The sequence below is a fragment of the Brassica napus genome, chromosome C5, assembly GCF_020379485.1.
Source record: "Brassica napus cultivar Da-Ae chromosome C5, Da-Ae, whole genome shotgun sequence".
NCBI lineage: Eukaryota > Viridiplantae > Streptophyta > Magnoliopsida > Brassicales > Brassicaceae > Brassica > Brassica napus.
The window spans coordinates 15,175,814-15,196,890 of record NC_063448.1 but is presented as its reverse complement, the minus strand read 5'-3'; the positions used below and the strand labels follow the sequence as shown (position 1 = coordinate 15,196,890).

The following is a 21,077-nucleotide window of genomic DNA, read 5'->3' as shown; positions in this document are numbered from 1 at the left end:
TTCATGCTTTACAAATCATTATGCTCAATTGCTTGAGATTTATGAGAATTTATATATCTTCTCCTAATTCATTATTTATGTAATTGGGACAAAGGACAATGTCCCTTTCGTATATTCAAGAGAAATCGAACAACAAATACGTACCATTATTAATTTGGCGACATGGAGATCAAAGGAAACTTGGTTTTCTTTGACACAATGGTTTTGAAATCTTTTAAAAACACGTCGATCATTATAGAGTCTTAGAACTAATAGTAACTTAATTACTTTTATCAAATACCACATTCATAAAAAAAAATTTTGCTAATGGAATTGGATTTGAGATAATTACTTGTTTATTTTTATAGATATTGAAACATTTACATAGTATTAGGCTTGAGAATGTGTAATTACGAAAAGAAAAATTATATGAAATTGTGAGAGAATTTGTTTAAAATAAGAGATTGAATAATAGTCCAAAAAATAAATAATATTTTATAAAATTTATAACTAAGAGAAAAAAATTCTTTAGTATATTAAAGTAAATACTGATTTGCTAACTAAATTGACTTTTACTTATGAAAAGAGTTATTATATTTTAAATAAAAAATATTTAACATAATGTTATTAACAATCGTAGAAAAATTTTATTAAACAAAAAGTATCAAAAAACTTTCACGAAAGTGAGATTTATATAAAAAGAAATTTCTTTAAAAAAAAAATCACATGTTTTTAATATAATAAATCACTATATTTTTGTTTTTAAGATATTATTTTTGATACTAAATTCCTTTATGATATATGATTTTATAAAATAAAATATTAAGAAAAATGAAAATATAAATAGATAACATTAGTAGTGGCAATTAGTAAAATAGTTTATGAAATTGAGATTTATATAAAAGGAAACATCTTATTGTCAAATTACATGTTTTAAATAAAAGAAATTGCTATGTATTTTTACTTTTAAGATATTGCCTTTTTGATACTAATTTTTAATGATATTGATATGATTATATATATATATATATATTAAAAACGAAAATAAAAATAGTTTATAGATATTTTGAAAATATATAGATATTTTCCTTTTTTTATTTAAGAAAAAAATATTAATAAAAACTAAAATATTTTTTTTTGATAATGACAATTATAAAATAATATTAATTTATTAAAGTTAATAATGTAATAAACCATTGTGAGAATTAACGTGAACGCAACACATAGTAAACTGATTTATTAAATAATATTATAGAGATACTAAAATTTAGCAAATATTTTTGAGAAAATCAAGGTTTAGAATTTTTGATCTTGATATTTTTTTTTTGTTTTAAAGAATTTCAAACCAAATCTAATTTTATTCATCTTTATTTGCCTTTACTATAAAAAAAATACCGCTTTCCGATAACGATAAAGCTGCATCAAAGATTTTCTCTCCCATTTTTTAAAACATTCAATCCTAAAACAAATAAACAAGTCGCCCCAAGCCCTAATTAATAAATACTATACATATAATTCCATGATTTCATCACTACCCAGTATTAATACCACCTTAGCATGTCATATGTGCAAACCCACATGCCCAAACCCTTTATCAACACAATTTCGTTTCGTATATTATATTTCTACTTCATTTATACTTTGGGGAGTGAGTTGATTCATTAACTCTTGGATTTTGGGGGCTCTGTGTTTTCCTTAGAGAAGTCATTATGTCTTTAATGGGTTTGCTGGTGGAAGATGTGTCAGTGACATGAAGAAGACGAACAACAACAATAAGCTTTCAATAAATGTTTTACTTTCACCTTCATCAAACAACACACAAAATTAAAGTGTTTTTAGACTCTTCAGAAAAGTCAAAACGGTGAAAAAGAGGAGATTCCTCAGCCGTTACAATGTCTTCTAGCTTGATTTTCACCTTCATTTTCACACTCTGCCTCCTCTCGTCTTGCTTCTCCTCCTCTGCTTCTCTACATAATGCCACAGACGAAAATGTGACTCTCCGGCCTCAACATGAGATCCAGAAGCTGAAACTTATCAGAGAACACCTCCAAAAGATCAATAAACCCACCGTGAAGACCATTCAGGTAAGCCCCAAACTCTATATATATTTTTCTTAATTAAGTTCGGAGCCTGTTCGTTTATAGAGACATTACGTGTTTTTAATAAAAATATTCAAGACATACATCTTTTAAATTTCTACTAGTTCCCATTTTTTTCTTAAAAATATGTCATATACAAATGCTTCTAAATCTACACCATCAGAATATATAGTTCTGACTAGGTTAGTATTTTTGGGATGGTTTCAGAGCCCAGATGGAGATACAATAGATTGTGTTCCATCTCATCACCAGCCTGCTTTTGATCATCCCATGTTGCAAGGACAAAGACCAATGGTACTAAGCTCGATCGCATCTCTTATTCTTATCATAATTATTCCATTCTCAAAGTCTAAAGTATATGCAAACATGTTTAGGATCCACCAGAGATGCCCACAGGGTATAGCCAAGAAAATGAATCCCATGAAGATTTTCAGCTTTGGAGTTTGACCGGCGAGTCTTGTCCGGAAGGAACGATTCCGATCAGAAGAACGACGGAGCAAGACATGTTAAGAGCAAGTTCTGTCCGTAGATTTGGTCGCAAAATCAGGCGTGTAAGAAGGGACTCGAGCAGTAACGGCCACGAGGTACATTATTAGATTACTATTATCAAAAAGTCAGAGCTTACATACTTTTTCTTAATTTAACCTTTTAAAAGATAGATACATAATAATACCAAGAACTAACTTTCTCGCAAATCTTTGCAATGCCACTAACAGAATTTAACATGTCAGAGATTATTATGTTTGCTCGAATCGAAAAAGACGATTATACTCTAGTTTCTTTTTTTTTCTTGATTTACAAATTATATTATTAACAATTTAATTTTAGCGAATGTGATAAATAAAATTGTAGCATGCGGTTGGATACGTATCGGGAAGTCAATATTACGGAGCAAAAGCAAGTATAAACGTGTGGACGCCACGTGTCAGTAGCCGATATGAGTTTAGTTTGTCTCAGATTTGGGTCATCGCCGGTTCTTTCGCCGACGATCTTAATACCATCGAAGCTGGTTGGCAGGCACGTGCTAGTCTCCCCAATTTGACAATAATAATTAATTATTCTTTATTATATCATTTATTTGCTTTCACAAAATGATCTAAATTCTTAGCATTTTGATTATGTCGGACAGGTTAGCCCAGAGCTGTACGGAGACACTAACCCAAGATTCTTCACCTATTGGACGGTATACAAATTGCTTTCATGCAACTTCAAAAACTCCTTTTGCTCTTACGTACGCGTACTACAATATATATTAAACTGCTAAGTTTATCTCTATGCAGTCCGATGCGTACCAGGCAACAGGATGCTATAACCTATTGTGTTCCGGTTTTATTCAGACAAACAATCGAATTGCGATCGGAGCTGCCATTTCTCCGGTTTCATCGTATAAAGGTGGACAATTCGATATAAGTTTATTGATATGGAAGGTATTGTTCTCCTCTTCAATATATCTAAACTATTTTAATACCATCATAGACGTTGGTAATATTGATATTACTCTATTTCATATATTATTTCACGGCATAATTATTTAATACTTGTTTCCTAACAATTTATGAACTCACTTGTTTTGGCGTTAGATTTAATGTCTCCCTTCAGTCATACTACTACTATTCTTGATTATAACCATGCACATGGTTTATCCATCAAGTGCTTTGCACATACAGTAGGCCTAACATACACTCATACAGTACAGCTCACTCCAACTTTTACATATAGAAATTATCCTACTAACGCAACTTCGTCAAAAACCAATGTGTAGGACCCAAAACACGGCCACTGGTGGCTCCAATTCGGGTCGGGGACACTAGTCGGGTACTGGCCCGTATCATTGTTCACACACCTGATGGAGCATGGGAACATGGTCCAGTTCGGTGGCGAGATCGTGAACACAAAACCTGGTGGTTCACATACGTCGACACAAATGGGAAGTGGACATTTTGCTGGTGAAGGTTTTGGAAAAGCGTCTTACTTTAGGAATCTCGAGATGGTAGATTGGGACAATACTCTTATTCCGACAGCTAATCTTAGAGTTCTTGCGGATCATCCGAATTGTTATGACATAAGAGGAGGAGTAAACAGGGTTTGGGGTAACTATTTTTATTACGGAGGACCCGGTAAAAACTCGAAGTGTCCTTAGAGTTGGAAAAAGAGTAAATTATGTGTGTTTCAGTCGACGTAGGTAAGTTTTTTTTTGGGATTGAGGGCTCTGGACAAAGATCCAGAGAATTTTTTTTTAATGTATGTGTAAGAAAAGAAATATACATAGATTGATTAATGTTATCAAATGCGAAGTGCAACATGAATGAAAAGAATCTATTAATTAAATGCCGATCAATTATAAGAATCAGAATGCTATGAAATTCTAAATTTTTGAAAATTTACAAATGGTAAGTGAGTCCTCGTAAATTTTGAAAATTTTGAGATTCCATTGTTAATGGTTCTTAGATTTTAAAAATCTTAATAGAATCTATTGTTATTAGTTTAAGAATTTTCAAAATCCATTCAAATCTCTTGTTATTCAAAAAGTTATCATTGATTCTCTAATTCTAACAAAATCTAATATTATTGGGAGATGAATTCTATTCATTTTTACTCATAAAATTCAACTTTCAAAATATCATATATAACCTTGCGATTTTCAAAATCCATGTGATAAAAAACTAGAAAAAAAATAATTATTCTTACCAAATATCTATTGCACCTTAAATCCAAATTATATATTTAAAATTATAATTCATTACATTTAGATACTTTTACATTTTAGAATATATAATTATTTTTAATAAATAATTATCATTTTGAATATAAATTTTAATAATTAAATTTATAAATATTAATAGTTTTAAAATATGTATTTTTAAATAGTTTCAAAAAAAATTTGAATTTCAAAAAAAAAAATTGAGAGCCAAATCCTGGGTTACACGAAAAAACCAGAGTTTAGAAAATATTTTGAAAAAAATAAAAAAAGAAAAAAAATAAAAATTATTAAAAAGTTCAAATTTAAAAACATATAATTCAAAATAATAAAAGAAACTTATTTAATCTTAGTTTTAATTATTTTGTTACTTTTATATATATAAAACAATGGGTAAAATTGTCTTTTGCCTTTTTCATAAAATTGTTTTTTGTCATTTTTCTCTTTGAATGCTTTTTTTGTGATAAAAACTTTTAAAAAGCTATTTAAGAAAAAATGTCCAATTTTGTATGCATCACTATTATTTTATTTTTAATTTGAAAGAAAAAATAAATAATAATGCTATATGATTTAGAAAATAAATAAATTATATATTTACTTTACAAAAAGAATGATAGAAAATAAGTGATACAAATTCATGAAAATCTATACTAATCCAAAAGAATTATGATCAAATTTCATAAGTCAATGTATATAAATTTTCACAATCCACGTAACTTTTAAAATTTATCAACACAAACTCTACACAAACTCATCTCCCAATAGCCCCCTAAAAGTTAAGATTTTTCTGATTAAGATATGAAACAAAATATTTTAACCGGGACACTCGGATACAACATGAAAGACAACAACATTTGTCGGTTATCATGCCCCCAAAAAAAAAACTCAAGTCCATCGGGCTTATATGTTTTTCTCTACTGGATTTAATAATGAAAGATATTTAAAAGAAAAAAACATGAAAAGCTATCATATAAATTTATTTCATTGAAAAAAAAATCTCTCTCTAGAACAACTCTCCCTTCTATCTAGATTCATCTGCATATTCTTCTTTGGTCTTTTGATCCACCGGCCGACGGAGTGGGCTTCCACAGCCACCGTCGGTCCGGTTCTAGTTCTCTTTCGTGTTATAGGCTTGCATGTTTCTTTTGAAAGGGTCTGTTTGAACGGGATTCAGTCGACTAGAGTGAAAGAAGTCAGAAATGGGATGACTAAAGACGTTTTATTAGATTTCGACTCGCTCATCAAGACGAAGTCCAAAAGACGACCAACGACCAATTAGCTGCTTTGGTCGCGGCACTCACAGCTCCCGATGGCCAAACGAGCCGTCCCCAGCAGATACGCCGTCGCCTCTTTAACACCAACCCAACGGCGACCAGAGGCGACCACGTCTCAGACGACTCGGAGCCTAATGAAACTCTTCTCGCCGACACCCCCCAGTAGGCTCTGATCTCGCAACCATACGCGAGATCGCCGAGCTCAAACTCAGCTTCCAACAAATGAGCGAGAAGATCCATCAGGTAACCAGCGCGGCCCCGCAAATCGAGAGCGTGCTCGCCGCAACATCGCACACCCCTTTCACTAGCGCGTTGACTAGTGTGCAACTCGGAAAGATAGAGAAGCTGTACTTACCCGAGTACAAACCCTGCGGAGACCCGGTGGAACACATGACAACTTTCAACATCGCGATGGCGCGGGCTCGACTCTCCGATGAAGAAAGGGAAGCAGGCTACTGCCAACTGTTCGTCGAAACTCTCCACGAGCAAGCCCTAACCTGGTTCTCCCAGTTAGAGGAAAACTCCATCGGAAGCTTCCGTGACTTGTCAGCAGCTTTCCTCAAGACTTATATTATGTTCACCAAGCGTAGCAATACCGCCTCTAGCTTGTGGAACCTTAACCAAACCAAAGACCAGAGCCTCCGCGACTACATGGAGAAGTTCAAAGCCGTAGTCTCGAGGATTGAAATCCTAGACGGTATTGCCATCGACGCCCTGCGGAACACATTGTGGGTTCGTTCTAAATTCCAAGAGGATTTATACCAAAACCCAACAGTAAGTCCACTAGTGGAGGAGAAGGAGTCTTTGCAAGCAAAAGGATGAGAGGGTAAGCTTGTGATGAGGTTACCAGCTTGTGACGAGATGGTTCTTGCGAGTTCAAAACTCGAGCTTTGACGAGAAGAAGAAGCTTAGTGGTGAAGCAACTGTGACCGGGGTTTTGTCTGCTTGTGTTGATCTTGGTGATGTGCAGATGGGAGAATTTGCGAGGAGCTAATGGATCGAGCGAAGACTTGACCTTGGTCGCAAATGTATCATAGCGGTTCTGATCCTCCTTCTCGACGTTCTGTACCAGAGAAGTTGCGGCTTCGACGTCGTGATCTCTGTCACTGTCCTCTCCCTGTGGCCACGAGATTGATGACCTTCCAAAGCTCTGGTTTGACCTCTGTTACGAAACCACTGCAAAAAGTTGAACATGAACAAAATCTCTTTGGGATTGCAGATAGTAATGATCTGATCTCCGCACCCGGCTTTCTGCGCTTCACCACCATGACGTCTTCAAAAGCTCCGTCAACGGCTTTGTTCTCGGTATTCACCTCGTCACGTCACTAGCGTCATCAAGGGATCGTGAGAATCACGAGGAAAGAGACAACAAGAAGTGCAGTCAAACGTTAGGCTTCAGATACATCAATCTCTACGAGGCTTTAGGCTCCATCGTTGCAGTCTTGCGAGATCAGGAGATGAGCTTGTTCTTACTGAACTCTTCTCCTCTCCTGTTCGTGCCAGTTCCGGAGAGCTCTAGAGAAGACCTTGGGAGATCACTGTGAACCAGCCACCTCGCCACAGACGTCTGGAAGCTTGAGACAAAGCCATCTCAGCATATTCATGATCCCTGCCGTGACACCTCAAGAATATTGGATAAGATCGCCAAGACCGATCTAGTAAAGCCACCATGTCATCTCGCCACGAGCTCGACGAACAGAGACGGCCCCGAGATGAGAAGAGTCATGATCTCTACAGCAGCTCAAAGCTTCAAGCTCTGCTCAAGCTCCAAAACGAGAGAAAGAGGGCACTCGCCGTGGGGAACATATGAGTGATCAGACCATCTCAGCCTCTCTTTACGATCAGCTCATGATCATCCACTTCAAAGAAAAAGTCTCACCAACTCAGCTTCAGAGCTAACTGCTTCTCTATCAAGCGATGCTCTCTAGACGAGATTGCCAGTTGCATAAAGCTTCTCGTCACATCTCCAACAGACAGCTCATCAAGGCTTCAACTCTCCTTTGGCAGTTTACCAATTTATCATCTACCGACAAAACCACTTACCGGTCAAAGCTCCACCGCAAAGATAAGTCCTTTAATTACATCACATGCTTTCATGTACATATGTGTCACCGCATATATTATAAATGTGGTTTCAATCATTAAACAACTCTAAGCTGCTCACTCTTATAACTTTTATGAGATGACTCTTGTAATTGCTTTGCTGATGGTGGACAATTATTATATGATCACATGCATGTGAGATCACTAAATAAAAACAAGTTCGATAGCTTGCATATTAATTATGCAACAGTTGGTTGTTTCTTTTGGCTTATATTAATCATGATCATGCTTTTTGCTGTGAACCAGAGTTGATTAGATCGCTGAGCCAAAGAAAATCAACAATTGACAGCTACTATCATGTCCTCATGCTTCGAATGGCGACCTCTCAGCTGCCAGCTTGTCGGAAGCGGTACAAGCAGCACACGTTTCTCAACATCATCATAGCCTGATGAACACACAAGCCAACAACTTGCTTGGCACACACGATCTCAACACGAGGCTTCAGGTCAGCAATAGTTCGGTAAACGTGTATTTTAGGCACAAGTTTAAATTGAACTTGCTTTTTATTAGGCACGAGTTTGCGGTCGACTCGCTTATTGTTAGACACGAGTTTACAGAAACTCGTCTTTGGCTAGGCATGAGTTTACAAAAGCTCTCCTTCTACTAGGCACGAGCTCTCAGTAAACTCGCCTCTGTCTTAGCATGAGTCAAGTAAACTCGTCTTTCGCTAAGCACGAGTTTAAAACAAACTCGCTTATTACTAGGCACAAGTTCGAAATAAACTCGCCTAAACCGTCATAGGCATGAATGTGTCTAGTTCATTGTCTAATAAACCCTATTTGTAAACTTCGCAGAGATCGATTACATTTCTCTCGACGAACTTGGGGGGACTTACTGTTGGGGTGGATTTACATATTCCTCAAGGCCCATTAGACATTGAACTAGACCCATATTGCTAGAAAGTCTTAAGCTTCATCTTTCTATAAATAATGAGATATCTCCTTATGAGAAATGATCTCTACTCCCATTTGACACATTAAACACTTCTTACAAAAAATTTATAGATTTAGATTTACTTGATGACTCTTGTAATACAAACTTTGATTTATAAATTTTTTTTTTTGATGTTCATTTCTCATCTGATTCTTCAAGATTTCTCCTAAACTTCGAGAATTTAATCTTTTATTTTTAGATTCTTTCAGCCCTTTGTTTTTGGTTGTTTGGTTCTATGTCTCCGGTGATTCAGTTTAGCCTCAGCCGGTTTATGTCTCCAAAGGAAGATCCTTTCTTCCTGTTGGCTTAGTTTCTAGGGGTTTGGTATAACTAGCTAGCTTATGTTCTCATCTAGTATTTGACTCTTGAAGCGTATGATCTGTGGGATGGTTTGGAATCTTTGTGTTTGGTGATCGGTGTGTGGATGAGCTCTCGATGGGTCGATTGATGCTCTCCAAGGGATGGTGGTTCAGGTGATGAAGGAGTATGCTTCGAAGATGGTGGTTCGTTGATTGTGATCGTGTTCCCGCTAGGATCCGGTGGTAGCTGTTCAGTTCCGGTGATTGCCGTTCAGTTCCGGCAACAACAAAGTCTCGGTGAAGACGATGGAGGTTATTCCAGCACGTGTTGTTTCGTCCTCAAGTGGATAACACGTAGATGTGGCTCATCACCGTTTTTCTTCCTCTGATTTGGGTGTTACTTGGACCATTGGGCCTTGTTCTTTTAAGTATATGTCGAATGGGTCAGTATGCTGGTTGCCCATTTGTTTTTTTGGGGTTCATGTTGTAAAAGTATGTTTAATAAAAACTACAGTAAAACCCGCGGGATAAATTGGTACGAACGTATAAATCAATTTTATTAATTTTAGGCTTGGGCATTCGGGTTTTCGGGTCGGGTTCAGACCAGTTCTTTTTGGGTCCGGGTCTTTTCGAGTCCTAAATATTTAGACCCAATAGGTACTTAGAAATTTTCGGTTCGGGTCGGTTCTTCTCGGATCCGGATCGGTTTGGGTCTATAATTAAAATACCCATAAAATATCCGTAATTTTTTGGGTCCATATCGGATCCGGATCGGGCTCGGGTATTTAGGATTTGAAAAGGACATGATATACCCAATTCCATCAACTTTAGTTGAATATTTGTCATATATATCTAAAATTTTACAAAACAACTTAAATGAAACTATTAATAATTAAAATAAAACATTTTAAAACTCTAAATTTTACATTTTAAATCTTTATATTACTTTAAAAATGTTAAAAAATAATAACAGATGTTGTTAACAAAAGATATTTCAACTAAATTATAAAATAATATATATAAAATAGAACACAAAAACATCATAGTTTTAGATATACTTGTTTTTAAGTCGGGTAAAAATCGGTTCTTATCGGGTCGGTTCTTTTCGGGTCCGGGTCTATTCGGGTCGGTTCCTTTTCGGTTCTGATTCTTTCGGGTAAAAAAAATTTAGACCCAAAAGGTACTTGTAAATTTCCGGTCCGGTTCCGGGTCGGGTATTTTTGGGTCGGTTCCGGTTCGGGTCTTCGGGTCCACGTTAAAATGCCCATGCCTAATTAATCCAAACAATTTTTTTTTAAATTTGATAGGATATGTAATTAAATTTAAATGATATTAACATACATAGTATATTTTTAATATTAATGACTATTAAATGATGCTTTCTACTCATTTGTTGTTTTGATCATGTGTATCTTTAATAGCAAAAACTTTAAATTACTGATAACAAAATTTTCATTGTGGGATTAATAATTTTAGTAATTTATAATTAAAACTTTTTTATCAATGTTAGTTCAAAACTTTTATCAAAAAAAATTAATCAAAGTAAATTTTGAAATTAAAATATTTATTTATTCAATATGGTTTATAGTTTAATTTAGAATGATATATATACATATATATTTTAAATCTTAATGATTAATTAAATTAGACTTTTACTTATATGATTTTGTAACCATTTGTATTTTGTCATAACAAAAATTTTAAATCATGGATCGTAAAATTTGAATGTGAGACTTTTAATAGTTTTAGTAATTTATAGTCGCTTTTTAAAATTCAAAAATATAACATATACAGAAACTTCTAAATTTTTATAATATGATTATTGTTATTTATTTAAATTATTTTAATAGTTTAAAATTAAACAAATTTGATAGAAGATACATTATTTTTTATGAGATCTTTATTATTCAAAATCACTACTTGTCGTATATACTTTAGCCACATTAGTCAATTCCGTAATTTTATTTAAGGAAATAATAAATGACATTAATAATGAATTTATAGTTAGTTTAATAAAAAACTTATTGTATAATTAGATGGACCAACCTATTTCTCTAATAATTCTAAGAATCATCGTAGTGAAGATACGTGGATACAAAAAGAAGTTGTAATGTTTCATAAATAATATACAGGAGAGGGGATTAAGTGAAAAAAATAAAAATAAATTTATTTCATTGAAAATTCCATGAAATCTTCATTTTTTAAAATATAATTTTGGTAAACTATTTTCCCAAGTCCCACCAAAAACACAAAGAGTCGTGTACAACGTGATAACAATTCAGTATGGTCCACTCCTAATTAGTTATTACACGAAATTTCACGAAACATGAATTTTCTCAGGACAGTTCATCAACTGCTCCTACTACCAACCAAGCGTTTATTTTAATTTCAAAATTAAAAAAACATTATAAAACGAAGTATAGTATTGTTCAGTTTGCTGAACCATATCTCAGCGGGACCCACTTTATTTGCAAAACGAACACGTGGCGTCCACAGAGAGGAATTAAAACAGAGTTCTTCTTCTTTGGAGCTTTTCTTTTCATTCTAGACGCGTCTTCCCCAGAGAGGAAAAACAATTTAAATTTTAAAATAAAAAAGAAAAGAGAACAAGTGTGAGTCTTTCATTGGACTTTATAGGCAAAGAAAGCGTTTTCATGCGTCAGGTAAAAATACAAACGAACGAGAAAGTAGTGTGTGGTGAGAGGCAAAATCTTTCTTCTAGAAGCTAACGACGACAAGTAGAAAGAATCTTCATCTTTGATTCAATGTCGTCGAAAAAGATCAGATTTTGATTACTGGGTTTTGAAAAAGTCTGCGTCTTTGAGTTTCTTCTGGTTCTGGGTATTTGTAAAAGAGACGAAAGGTCGAGTTTTTGAGGATGATTCAACGGTTGGTTGTAACTGCTCTTCAGCTAGCGGAGCTGTCAGTGAGCTCCGTCGTTCACATGATGTATGGGCTTTACATATTCAGCTCAGCCGTGGCTGGAGATCTCACGCAGAGGTTGAGCGAGTCAATCTTCAAGTCCAAAACCACCGGCGAAGTCAAACGAAGTACAACTCAAGTCAATGATCTGCCTCCGATTGTTTTAGTCCATGGCATTTTCGGATTTGGGAAAGGAGTAAGCAAAAAGATCTCTTCTCTTGTTTGATGTTTCTTTTGTTTGTCTTTGGTTGATTGGGGTTTAGGGGATTGCAGAGATTAGGTGGGTTATCGTACTTTGCTGGAGCTGAGAAGAAGGATGAGAGAGTGTTGGTTCCTGATTTGGGGTCTTTGACGAGTGTACACGATAGGGCAAGAGAGTTGTTTTATTACTTGAAAGGTGGAAGAGTTGATTATGGTGAAGATCATAGTAAAGCTTGTGGGCATTCTCAGTTCGGTCGTTTCTATGAGAAAGGTTTAGTCTTTGTTTGAGTAGCTTTTGATTCACTCTTTCTGCTGATGAAGCTTCGATGTTGTTACTTTCAGGGGAGTATCAAGAATGGGATGAAGATCATCCTATTCACTTTGTTGGTCACTCTGCTGGTGCTCAAGTTGTTCGTGTCTTGCAGCAAATGCTCTCTGACAAGGTAATTTGAAAATGAAGACGATCAGGATTTGGTTTTAGTTGTGCTGTGTTATTGAAGTTGATTAGCTTGTGGTGTTACAGATGTTTGATGGTTACGAGAACACAAATGAGAACTGGGTTTTGAGTTTAACATCCTTGTCAGGAGCATTAAACGGGACTACTCGAACCTACCTTGATGGAATATCGTGAGTTTTTTGCTCTACCTTTCTTATGATCTCTTAGCTGAAAATCATTGGGAGTTAATAATCCAAAATATATATATGACAATGTCAGGCCAGAGGACGGGACGTCTCTCAAACTCATATCCCTCCTTCAGATCTGTAAACTTGGAGTCGTAATGTACGACTGGCTCGACATTCCTTGGCTTAAATCCTATTACAACTTCGGGTTCGACCATTTCAACATGTCCTGGAAGAAGACAGGTTTGCGCGGCCTTGTTGATTGCCTCCTTGGAAACGCAGGCCCTTTTGCATCATCAGGAGATTGGATCCTGCCTGACCTCTCAATCCAAGGCTCCATGAAGCTCAACGCTAATCTCAAGACTTTCCCGAACACGTTCTACTTCAGCTACGCGACTAAGCGCACTAGAAAGCCACTTGGAATGATGACTGTTCCTTCGGGTGTGATGGGGATCCATCCTCTGCTTTTCATCCGTGTGTTGCAGATGAGTCAGTGGCGGTTTCCTCCTGACATCCCTCTGCCTTATAAGGGTTACAGGTAAAGGTTTGTGTAATGATGCACACTAGACATCATACAAATCTGTAGTTTAAACTGTTTTCTTTTTGCAGAGATGAAGATTGGCAGGACAATGATGGAGCGTTGAACACTATATCCATGACTCACCCACGAATCCCTGTTGAACATTCCAACCTCATTGTTCATAGTGACTCAGATTGTCTCCCTCTCCAACCAGGCATTTGGTTAGTCTTCGATGATAGCTTCTCTCGAAGATTCAGTGAAGATAAGAGAGTCTTACCGGGTGTTCTTGAATGTTTTCTCCACAGGTACTACAAGATCGTGGAGGCGGATCATATTCTATTCATTGTGAACCGAGAGAGAGCAGGTGTGGAGTTTGATTTGATCTACGACAGTATCTTTGAGCGGTGCAGGAAACATGTATTCCGGAAGAGCCCTCAGACATTGCCGAACGAAGCTCAACAGCAGCAGCTAGGAGGAGACCAAGAAGAATAGAGGGGCCAACAAATGTGTATAGCTTTTGCTTCATCATCATCATGGTTCATGATTACTTTCGCTAAAGAAGTAGATTTCATTGTTAGTTCTGTTTTGTTTCTAAACATCCTATGTCCACACTCGAACCATACGCCTTTTTTCTATTTAGTTGAGTTTATAGCCGTAATAAAAGATTTAAAAAAGTTGTAAAAGAAGGTTTAACAACACCAAAACAAGGTCAGCTTAAGAAAAGACAAAGTGAAGAATGAGTAAATGCAAGTACAAGCTTTGTTACCTGAGAGACTAATCATCTTCTTTTTTTTTCTGTTTTATCATATCCTTGCGCTTCTAAATCCTTGTGTTGTTTCCTTTTGCCTCCAACAGCAGGTTGCTTGATATGCACTCCAGTTGAGATGCTTCGTTGATGCGAGAAAGTGAAAGAGCAAGCTTGTCTTCTCTAACACACGATAAAGTCACATCGTCATTAGCTCCAGCGTAGAACGGAAGAGGCAGAAGAGGACCAAAACTCTCACTTGTAAAATCGAAACAGATTATGTGATCGTCAAGCACGTATTGTCCTGCGTTTCTTTGTGAAGCAAGCCAGTACGTGTTTCCTTTGAGAGACACACCACCCCTATGAGAAGGTAGTATACGCGGAGAGTTTGGAGTGATGTCAAGAGTCTTCCATGTACTGGAGTCCAAATCGTAAATCTTATAACATGAAAACTGGTCTCTAGGTGTATCAAAAATTTTGTCTATAAACCTCAATAATTTGTAGCCACGACAAGTTGAGCCTTTGTCCTCGTATCCGAGAGCGTATGTGAACCAGTTCTTCCATCCGTATGTGAACCAGTTCCATCCGGCGGCTGGGCATCTGTCTGGGCGGCGGTGAGAGTATGGAGACTCTATGGACCTAGTTTGACCCAAATATGGATTCCAAACAATATATTTGGTAACATCATCTTTCAAGAAGCATAACAATAAACCATCACAGTGGAAAACTTGAGATATCTTAGTTTGTTTGTCTTTGCAAGTAAGTCTACCTTGGCACTCTATAATTGGATCTTCATTGACAACGATTCTCACGAGATAAAGATGGTAATCCATCTTTGCGATCATCAGAGACTCACCTGATCTTATTTTATCAATATGCATCTTTGAAAAGCTTCGGCTTTTCCATAAAGCTTCCCAACGTTTGCAAGTTAAACGCACTGCTCTCATTGATTTCAACGGAACCTTAGACAGAATCTCCTCAACCAAATTTACCGGAAGATCGGAGATCTTCGTGAAGATCATGTCGGCTTTGTTGACGGGAGTGGCGATGGCGCACACTGTGCCTTTCAAGACGAGCTTTGCTACATAGCGCAAGTCTCCGTGTTTAAGCTAAGTATTATTTATACTAGATTTTCGACTCGCTTATTTTAATAATAAATTTAATTTCAAAATAACATATATATAGTTTATTTACATTTTATGTGAAATTGTATACAAAATATGCTTTATTATTTTGAGGAATTGTTTAAACTACCACATTTTTAATACTATTTTCATATTTACTTTAATCTCATTTACCTTTAGTTTAAAAAAAGTAACACTTATATCAGTGGCGGAACTACACCTAGGGTAGGAGGGGTTGCCCCCCATGAATTTTTCAAATTAATGTATTTTTGCACTGATTTTTTGCAATGCCCCTGTTGATAATTCAAATTTATAGAAGTATTAAACTGTATTTTATAGTTCTGCCCCGGATAATAAATATTTCTAGATCCGCCACTGAATTATATCCATAGGGTTAACTAATATAGATTTAAGGTTTAGATTTGAGGGATGGGTTTTGGAAGGTGGGGTTTAAGATTTTTTTTTTTAAATAAATACTTAAAATTTAAAATATTTTCTTAAATAGTTAACAAAATAATTTTCGAATTTCAAAATAAATATTCAAAAAAAAATCGAGAAAACAAATTTGAAACATTTTTATAAGAAGGTTAGAATCTAAAAACGTATAATTCTATCATTTTTTTAATGACATAAAGGATTAATCTATATGCACAATGTCGATTTTTTTCATTGAATTTACTAAATATTACAATGAAATTATAATTATTATATACTTATTGTGTATATATATATATATTAGAAATAATCTTATTTAATTGTTTAAAATTCATATCTAATATTATAATATTTAGATTTACGTTTTGATCATAATAACAATTTTGATGATATTTAAACAATATTAAATATATTTCTAAATATGAGAAAAGAGGAAATAAATATATAGAATTTTAAACTAACATTAATTAATGTTTTATTTATTAAAATATATAAAATATTAGATATATCTTCTACTTGATCTAGTTAGAGTATAAGTTAATCTCGGGGCTATGATGTTTTATTAGTTCAAATGTATTTTTCTAATATTTAGAGGTTTGTCAAAAATTCCTTGTTTCTAATTTATTGATTAATATTTTTTTAGATAATATAATTTTCACTGACGAATATATAATGAATATACCCCATATTTATTATTTTTCTTGTCGCTGAAACTATACTCTAATGTCAATATTATTTGTAAATAATATTATAAATTTCAACTAATTTATTTGGTGAACCTCTTTAGATTTTATTATGTTTCCTATATTTTATTAATTCTTCAAATATATTTCTTTGATAAACTCGTTTGAAATTATTTTTAACTGTATATGTTTTGTTAATTACTTTAATAAAGTTTCATATGTAACTTTTACTGATGAATTACATTAAATACTTATGAAAAATCACCATGTACTTTTTTTTATTATTAATGACCAGATCCTAAAAATATTTGTAGATTAAAAATATCTTTAGGTTTATTTAAAAAAAAACTATTTGAATAGATTAATGAAGTTGTATTATAATTTTCTAAAAAATCGTTGTTCCAAAAAATAATATAGTAGTGTTATTATAGTTTTAACTGTTGATGAGTAAATAACTATATTAATTCATTTGATTGATAAATGGCAGTTTGAAAATATATAGATAAATGAGCCAGTTAACAATATGTTTCTTACACAATTAAAATATTTTTATCATCATTTATCTATAATAAAACTTTGTATAATTATTGTAATAAAAAAATGAATTGGCTCAGTAAGAAAAATACCAAAATCAACCATTATTTTTTTAAAAAACTTGTGTAACTGAGTATAAACTTATATTTATTTTTAAGTCGATACCTTTATAATTAAGATTATTTTAACTATCTATTTTATTTTGATGTATATGCTATTTTTATGACTTGACAAAATTTATGATATAATTTTTATCAATATTTTTATGTTTATTTTTGAGAGACTTAGCTTATATATCAAGTTAGTATTTTTTTCTTTTTGTTTTTTTATCTTAATTGATATTTTAAGTTTATATAATAGATTTTTTATAGAAATTTCAGATTTATAAACATATTAAACTATGATTCTAATTTGGCATGTTTTTGATAATTTTAAATTATATCCTCATAAAAAGACATAATTTTGTTTTTTCTTGTTAAAATCTTTTATATTGAATTTTAAATAATTTAATATAAATATTAATCTAACTTTTAAGATAATTTTTACATTTTTAGTTTATATTTTTGTAGTTTTGTATTAATTTTAATTTTACATACATGAATATTTTGTTTTGTTTTATAAAAACTTGATTTGTTTTTGAAAATTGTTCTTTTTGGTTAGTTAGAATATTATGTTTAATTTAAAACATTTATTTTATATTTCAAGTAAATTATTTTGATAAATAATTTATTAACTTATTCTATTTTAATTTTATTTTGAAAGAAATAGTTTTCTGATTTTTTCTATTTAAATATCAAATTAAGATGTTGATTTGGTATAATTTCAATGATATTTGTAAATTTTATATGAACAAATCAAATAATATATAGTCTAAATTTTGAAATAATATGCGCTTTTTAGTATTATAAATTATTGGATTTTTTAAAATTAATATTTGTTAATTAATTTACGGTCATCTTTCAAAGATTTAGTTTATATAGTAAATAATATGTGAACATTCATTGATTTACAGAGTTAACTTATATATAATATATCCTATTTTTGAATATTTTCAATAGCATATAACCTAAACTTTAAAAATTGCATCAACTTGTATATAATATATTTGTTATTTTCAATATCATATAATCTAAACTTTAAAATCGTGTGTTTTGAATTTATATAGTTATTTTTATGTTATTTTTCAAAAATCAATTAAACATTAAGTAACTTATATATAGTTTTTTTTACCTTTTAAGTTTAACTTCTTATATTGATTTATATTTTGCTTTGAAATAAACAATTTTTGGTAATATTGACATTTTTAGAAGAAAAAATGATTTGGCATATTTTTATGCATTAAAATAATATGTGGACATTATCAATAATTTATAACCTCGAGTTATATATAGTATATGTTATTTGCGAATATTGTCAATGACATATAACCTAAAATTTGAAACCACATGTTTTAAACCTATATAGTTATAATTGTTTGAAAGTCTTGCATTTTTATTTTTTTGTTTAATTTTCAAAAATATTATAAATATTAAGTTAATTTAATATAATTTTTTACTTTTGTTAATTTACTTTTACAAAAATCAGTTTAAGATTAAGTACTTGTATTTAATGTTTTAAATTTGGGCTTTTTGCAGAATTGACCTATAACTTAAAGTTAAACACAAAACTAACCTCATTTTTTTTTGAAAATTGGTTTTGCCCTATTTACCCCACAAGTTCATATAATTTACGAAAATGCCATCAATTTTTTTTTTCTTTTTTTTCTTCGAAAATGACATTTTTACTCTCTCACCCTCATCATCTTCAAGTAATTACAAGATTGCCATTGTCATCAATACCACAACCACCATGAACAACCAATTTGAAGCTCTTAATGCTCCCAAAATCGATTTACCCTTCTTCTTTTTCCATTCTTGTGAACTAAACACAACATATCTCTCACTTTCTCTCCACAATGAGCTAAAAAAACCCAAGATTTTGGTTCTACATTTTTTATGGTTCATAGAGTCATAGAAGCTAACGATTCTGGGTGGGTTACTTTCGTTTGTGATTCTGTGTGCTTGGAGAAGCCTTATATATGCTAAGGAACTTATCTCACCAATTTAAGGTATGACATCGAGTTTTTTTCCAGATCTGTTCGTCAGACGACTTACTTGGGAAGTCGTCTGGCTGTAGACAACTTACCTGGAAGTCGTCTGGTCAACGCAGAGGTTATTTTTGCAATTGACTTTGAAATCTGTAACCTGAGACGACTGAAAGTTAAGTCGTCTGTTTTTGTTTGGTTTCAAAAAAAATTCCAAAGAACCTAGACGACTTACATTTCAGTCGTCATAGGTTAGTTTTGCATTTGACTGGATAATTTCAGAAGTTTGACTTCCCCAGACGACTTACATTTCAGTCGTCTGGCGAAAATTAAAATAATAATATTTTTTTAAAAGTAGACGACTTACAGTTAAGTCATCATAGGTTAGTTTTGCAATTGAAAAAAAAAACTTCAAAATTTAATTATACACAGACGACTTATAATTCAGTCGTCCACGAGACGACTTACTTGTAAGTCGTCCAGGATTTTTTTCCGAGATTCTGGTCAAACCTCGTAAATCCTGGACGACTTACATTTCAGTCGTCTCGTGGACGACTGAATTATAAGTCGTATGTATATAATTAAATCTTGAAGTTTTTTTTTTCAATTGGAAAACTAACCTATGACGACTTAACTATAAGTCGTCTACTTTTTAAAAAATATTATTATTTTAATTTTCACTAGACGACTGAAATGTAAGTCGTCCAGAAAAGTCAAACTTCTGAAATAATCCAGTCAAATGCAAAACTAACCTATGACGACTGAAATGTAAGTCGTCTAGCTTTTTTGGAGTTTTTTTTAGCCAAACAATAGTAGACGACTTATTTTTCAGTCGTCCGAAATAACAGATTTCAAAGTCAATTGCAAAAATAACCTCTGCGTTGACCAGACGACGTATAGTTTAGTCGTCTGGACAACTTAGATTGAAGTCGTCCGCGTCTTCTCCGCTAGTTTTTAAGTCTTCTACGTTAGTTTTTGAATAACTTGTATTTTTAAGAGTGATAAGTAGCTTCAAGATATGTAAAACTCATATTTACAAAATATGTTTTCTCCCTTAGTTTTACTAAATTTGACTAAGTTTTTCAACGCAAACTTATAATAAAATATGATATGCTTTGACTAGTTACTATTGTTTGTTTCCATCTCTTAAGTATTATTGTTATAGAAAATAATGATGACTATTGTTATGAGTTGGAAGAAGGGTTAAAATGCTTCTTAAAATGTTGTATCAATATAAAGCTACCAACATTCTTGTTTATTAAGATGAGAAAAAAGCCATTGGAGTTTATTATTGCATATGAGTGATCCAAAGATAAGAAAAAGACTACTGAAGTCTATTATTTCATTGATTTGTAAATGTGTAAACACATTGTTAACACATTTAATACATCTTGGAAAACATTATTACTGATTTTACAAAAAATTCACAACTAAAAGAGTAGACATTCACAAAACAGACCACAAACAAAACTATTATAGATCATTCCTCTACAAAGACAAGCTTGGATTCCACTTGAGTAGACAAGACCAGACGACTTTTAAGAAGTCCAGACGACTTCTAAGAAGTCCAGACGACTTCCAGGAAGTTCAGACGACTTTGTCAGAAGACTTTTAGGAAGTTCAGACGACTTCCAGACGACTTTACAGGAAGTCCAGACGACTTTACAGGAAGTCCAGACGACTTTGTCAGAAGACTTCCAAGAAGTTTAGACGACTTCCAGACGACTAACATGTAAGTCGTCCTAGAAGTCTTCCAGATCTGAAAAACCTGCATATTAAATCCAGATCTGAAAAACCTGCATATCCAAAAACGTTCAAATGGCT

At 33.1% G+C, this 21,077-nt stretch overlaps 3 protein-coding genes across 3 annotated transcripts; 2 read left to right on the top strand and 1 right to left on the bottom strand.

Annotated features, from left to right (window-relative positions):
- The first annotated feature begins 1,423 nt into the window (after positions 1-1,423).
- Positions 1,424-4,361, top strand: LOC106420926. Its single transcript, XM_013861769.3, has 7 exons — positions 1,424-2,063; positions 2,286-2,372; positions 2,453-2,662; positions 2,931-3,095; positions 3,208-3,261; positions 3,359-3,505; positions 3,841-4,361. Exons 1-7 carry the CDS (start codon positions 1,872-1,874, stop codon positions 4,216-4,218), a joined length of 1,233 nt encoding a protein of 410 aa, XP_013717223.2. The 5' UTR covers positions 1,424-1,871; the 3' UTR covers positions 4,219-4,361.
- Positions 4,362-12,049: 7,688 nt separating this feature from the next.
- LOC106421010 (lipase-like) lies at positions 12,050-14,332 on the top strand. The gene is given in 7 exon segments (NM_001315612.1): positions 12,050-12,503; positions 12,581-12,779; positions 12,851-12,951; positions 13,032-13,135; positions 13,224-13,667; positions 13,739-13,870; positions 13,955-14,332. Coding segments are annotated over 7 exon segments (1,407 nt in total). The 5' UTR covers positions 12,050-12,263; the 3' UTR covers positions 14,142-14,332.
- On the bottom strand, positions 14,312-15,849 carry LOC106420869 (putative F-box/kelch-repeat protein At3g22870). The gene has a single exon (XM_048758973.1). The coding sequence runs from the start codon at positions 15,414-15,416 to the stop codon at positions 14,469-14,471; it is 948 nt and encodes a 315-aa protein (XP_048614930.1). The 5' UTR covers positions 15,417-15,849; the 3' UTR covers positions 14,312-14,468.
- Positions 15,850-21,077: the final 5,228 nt, after the last annotated feature.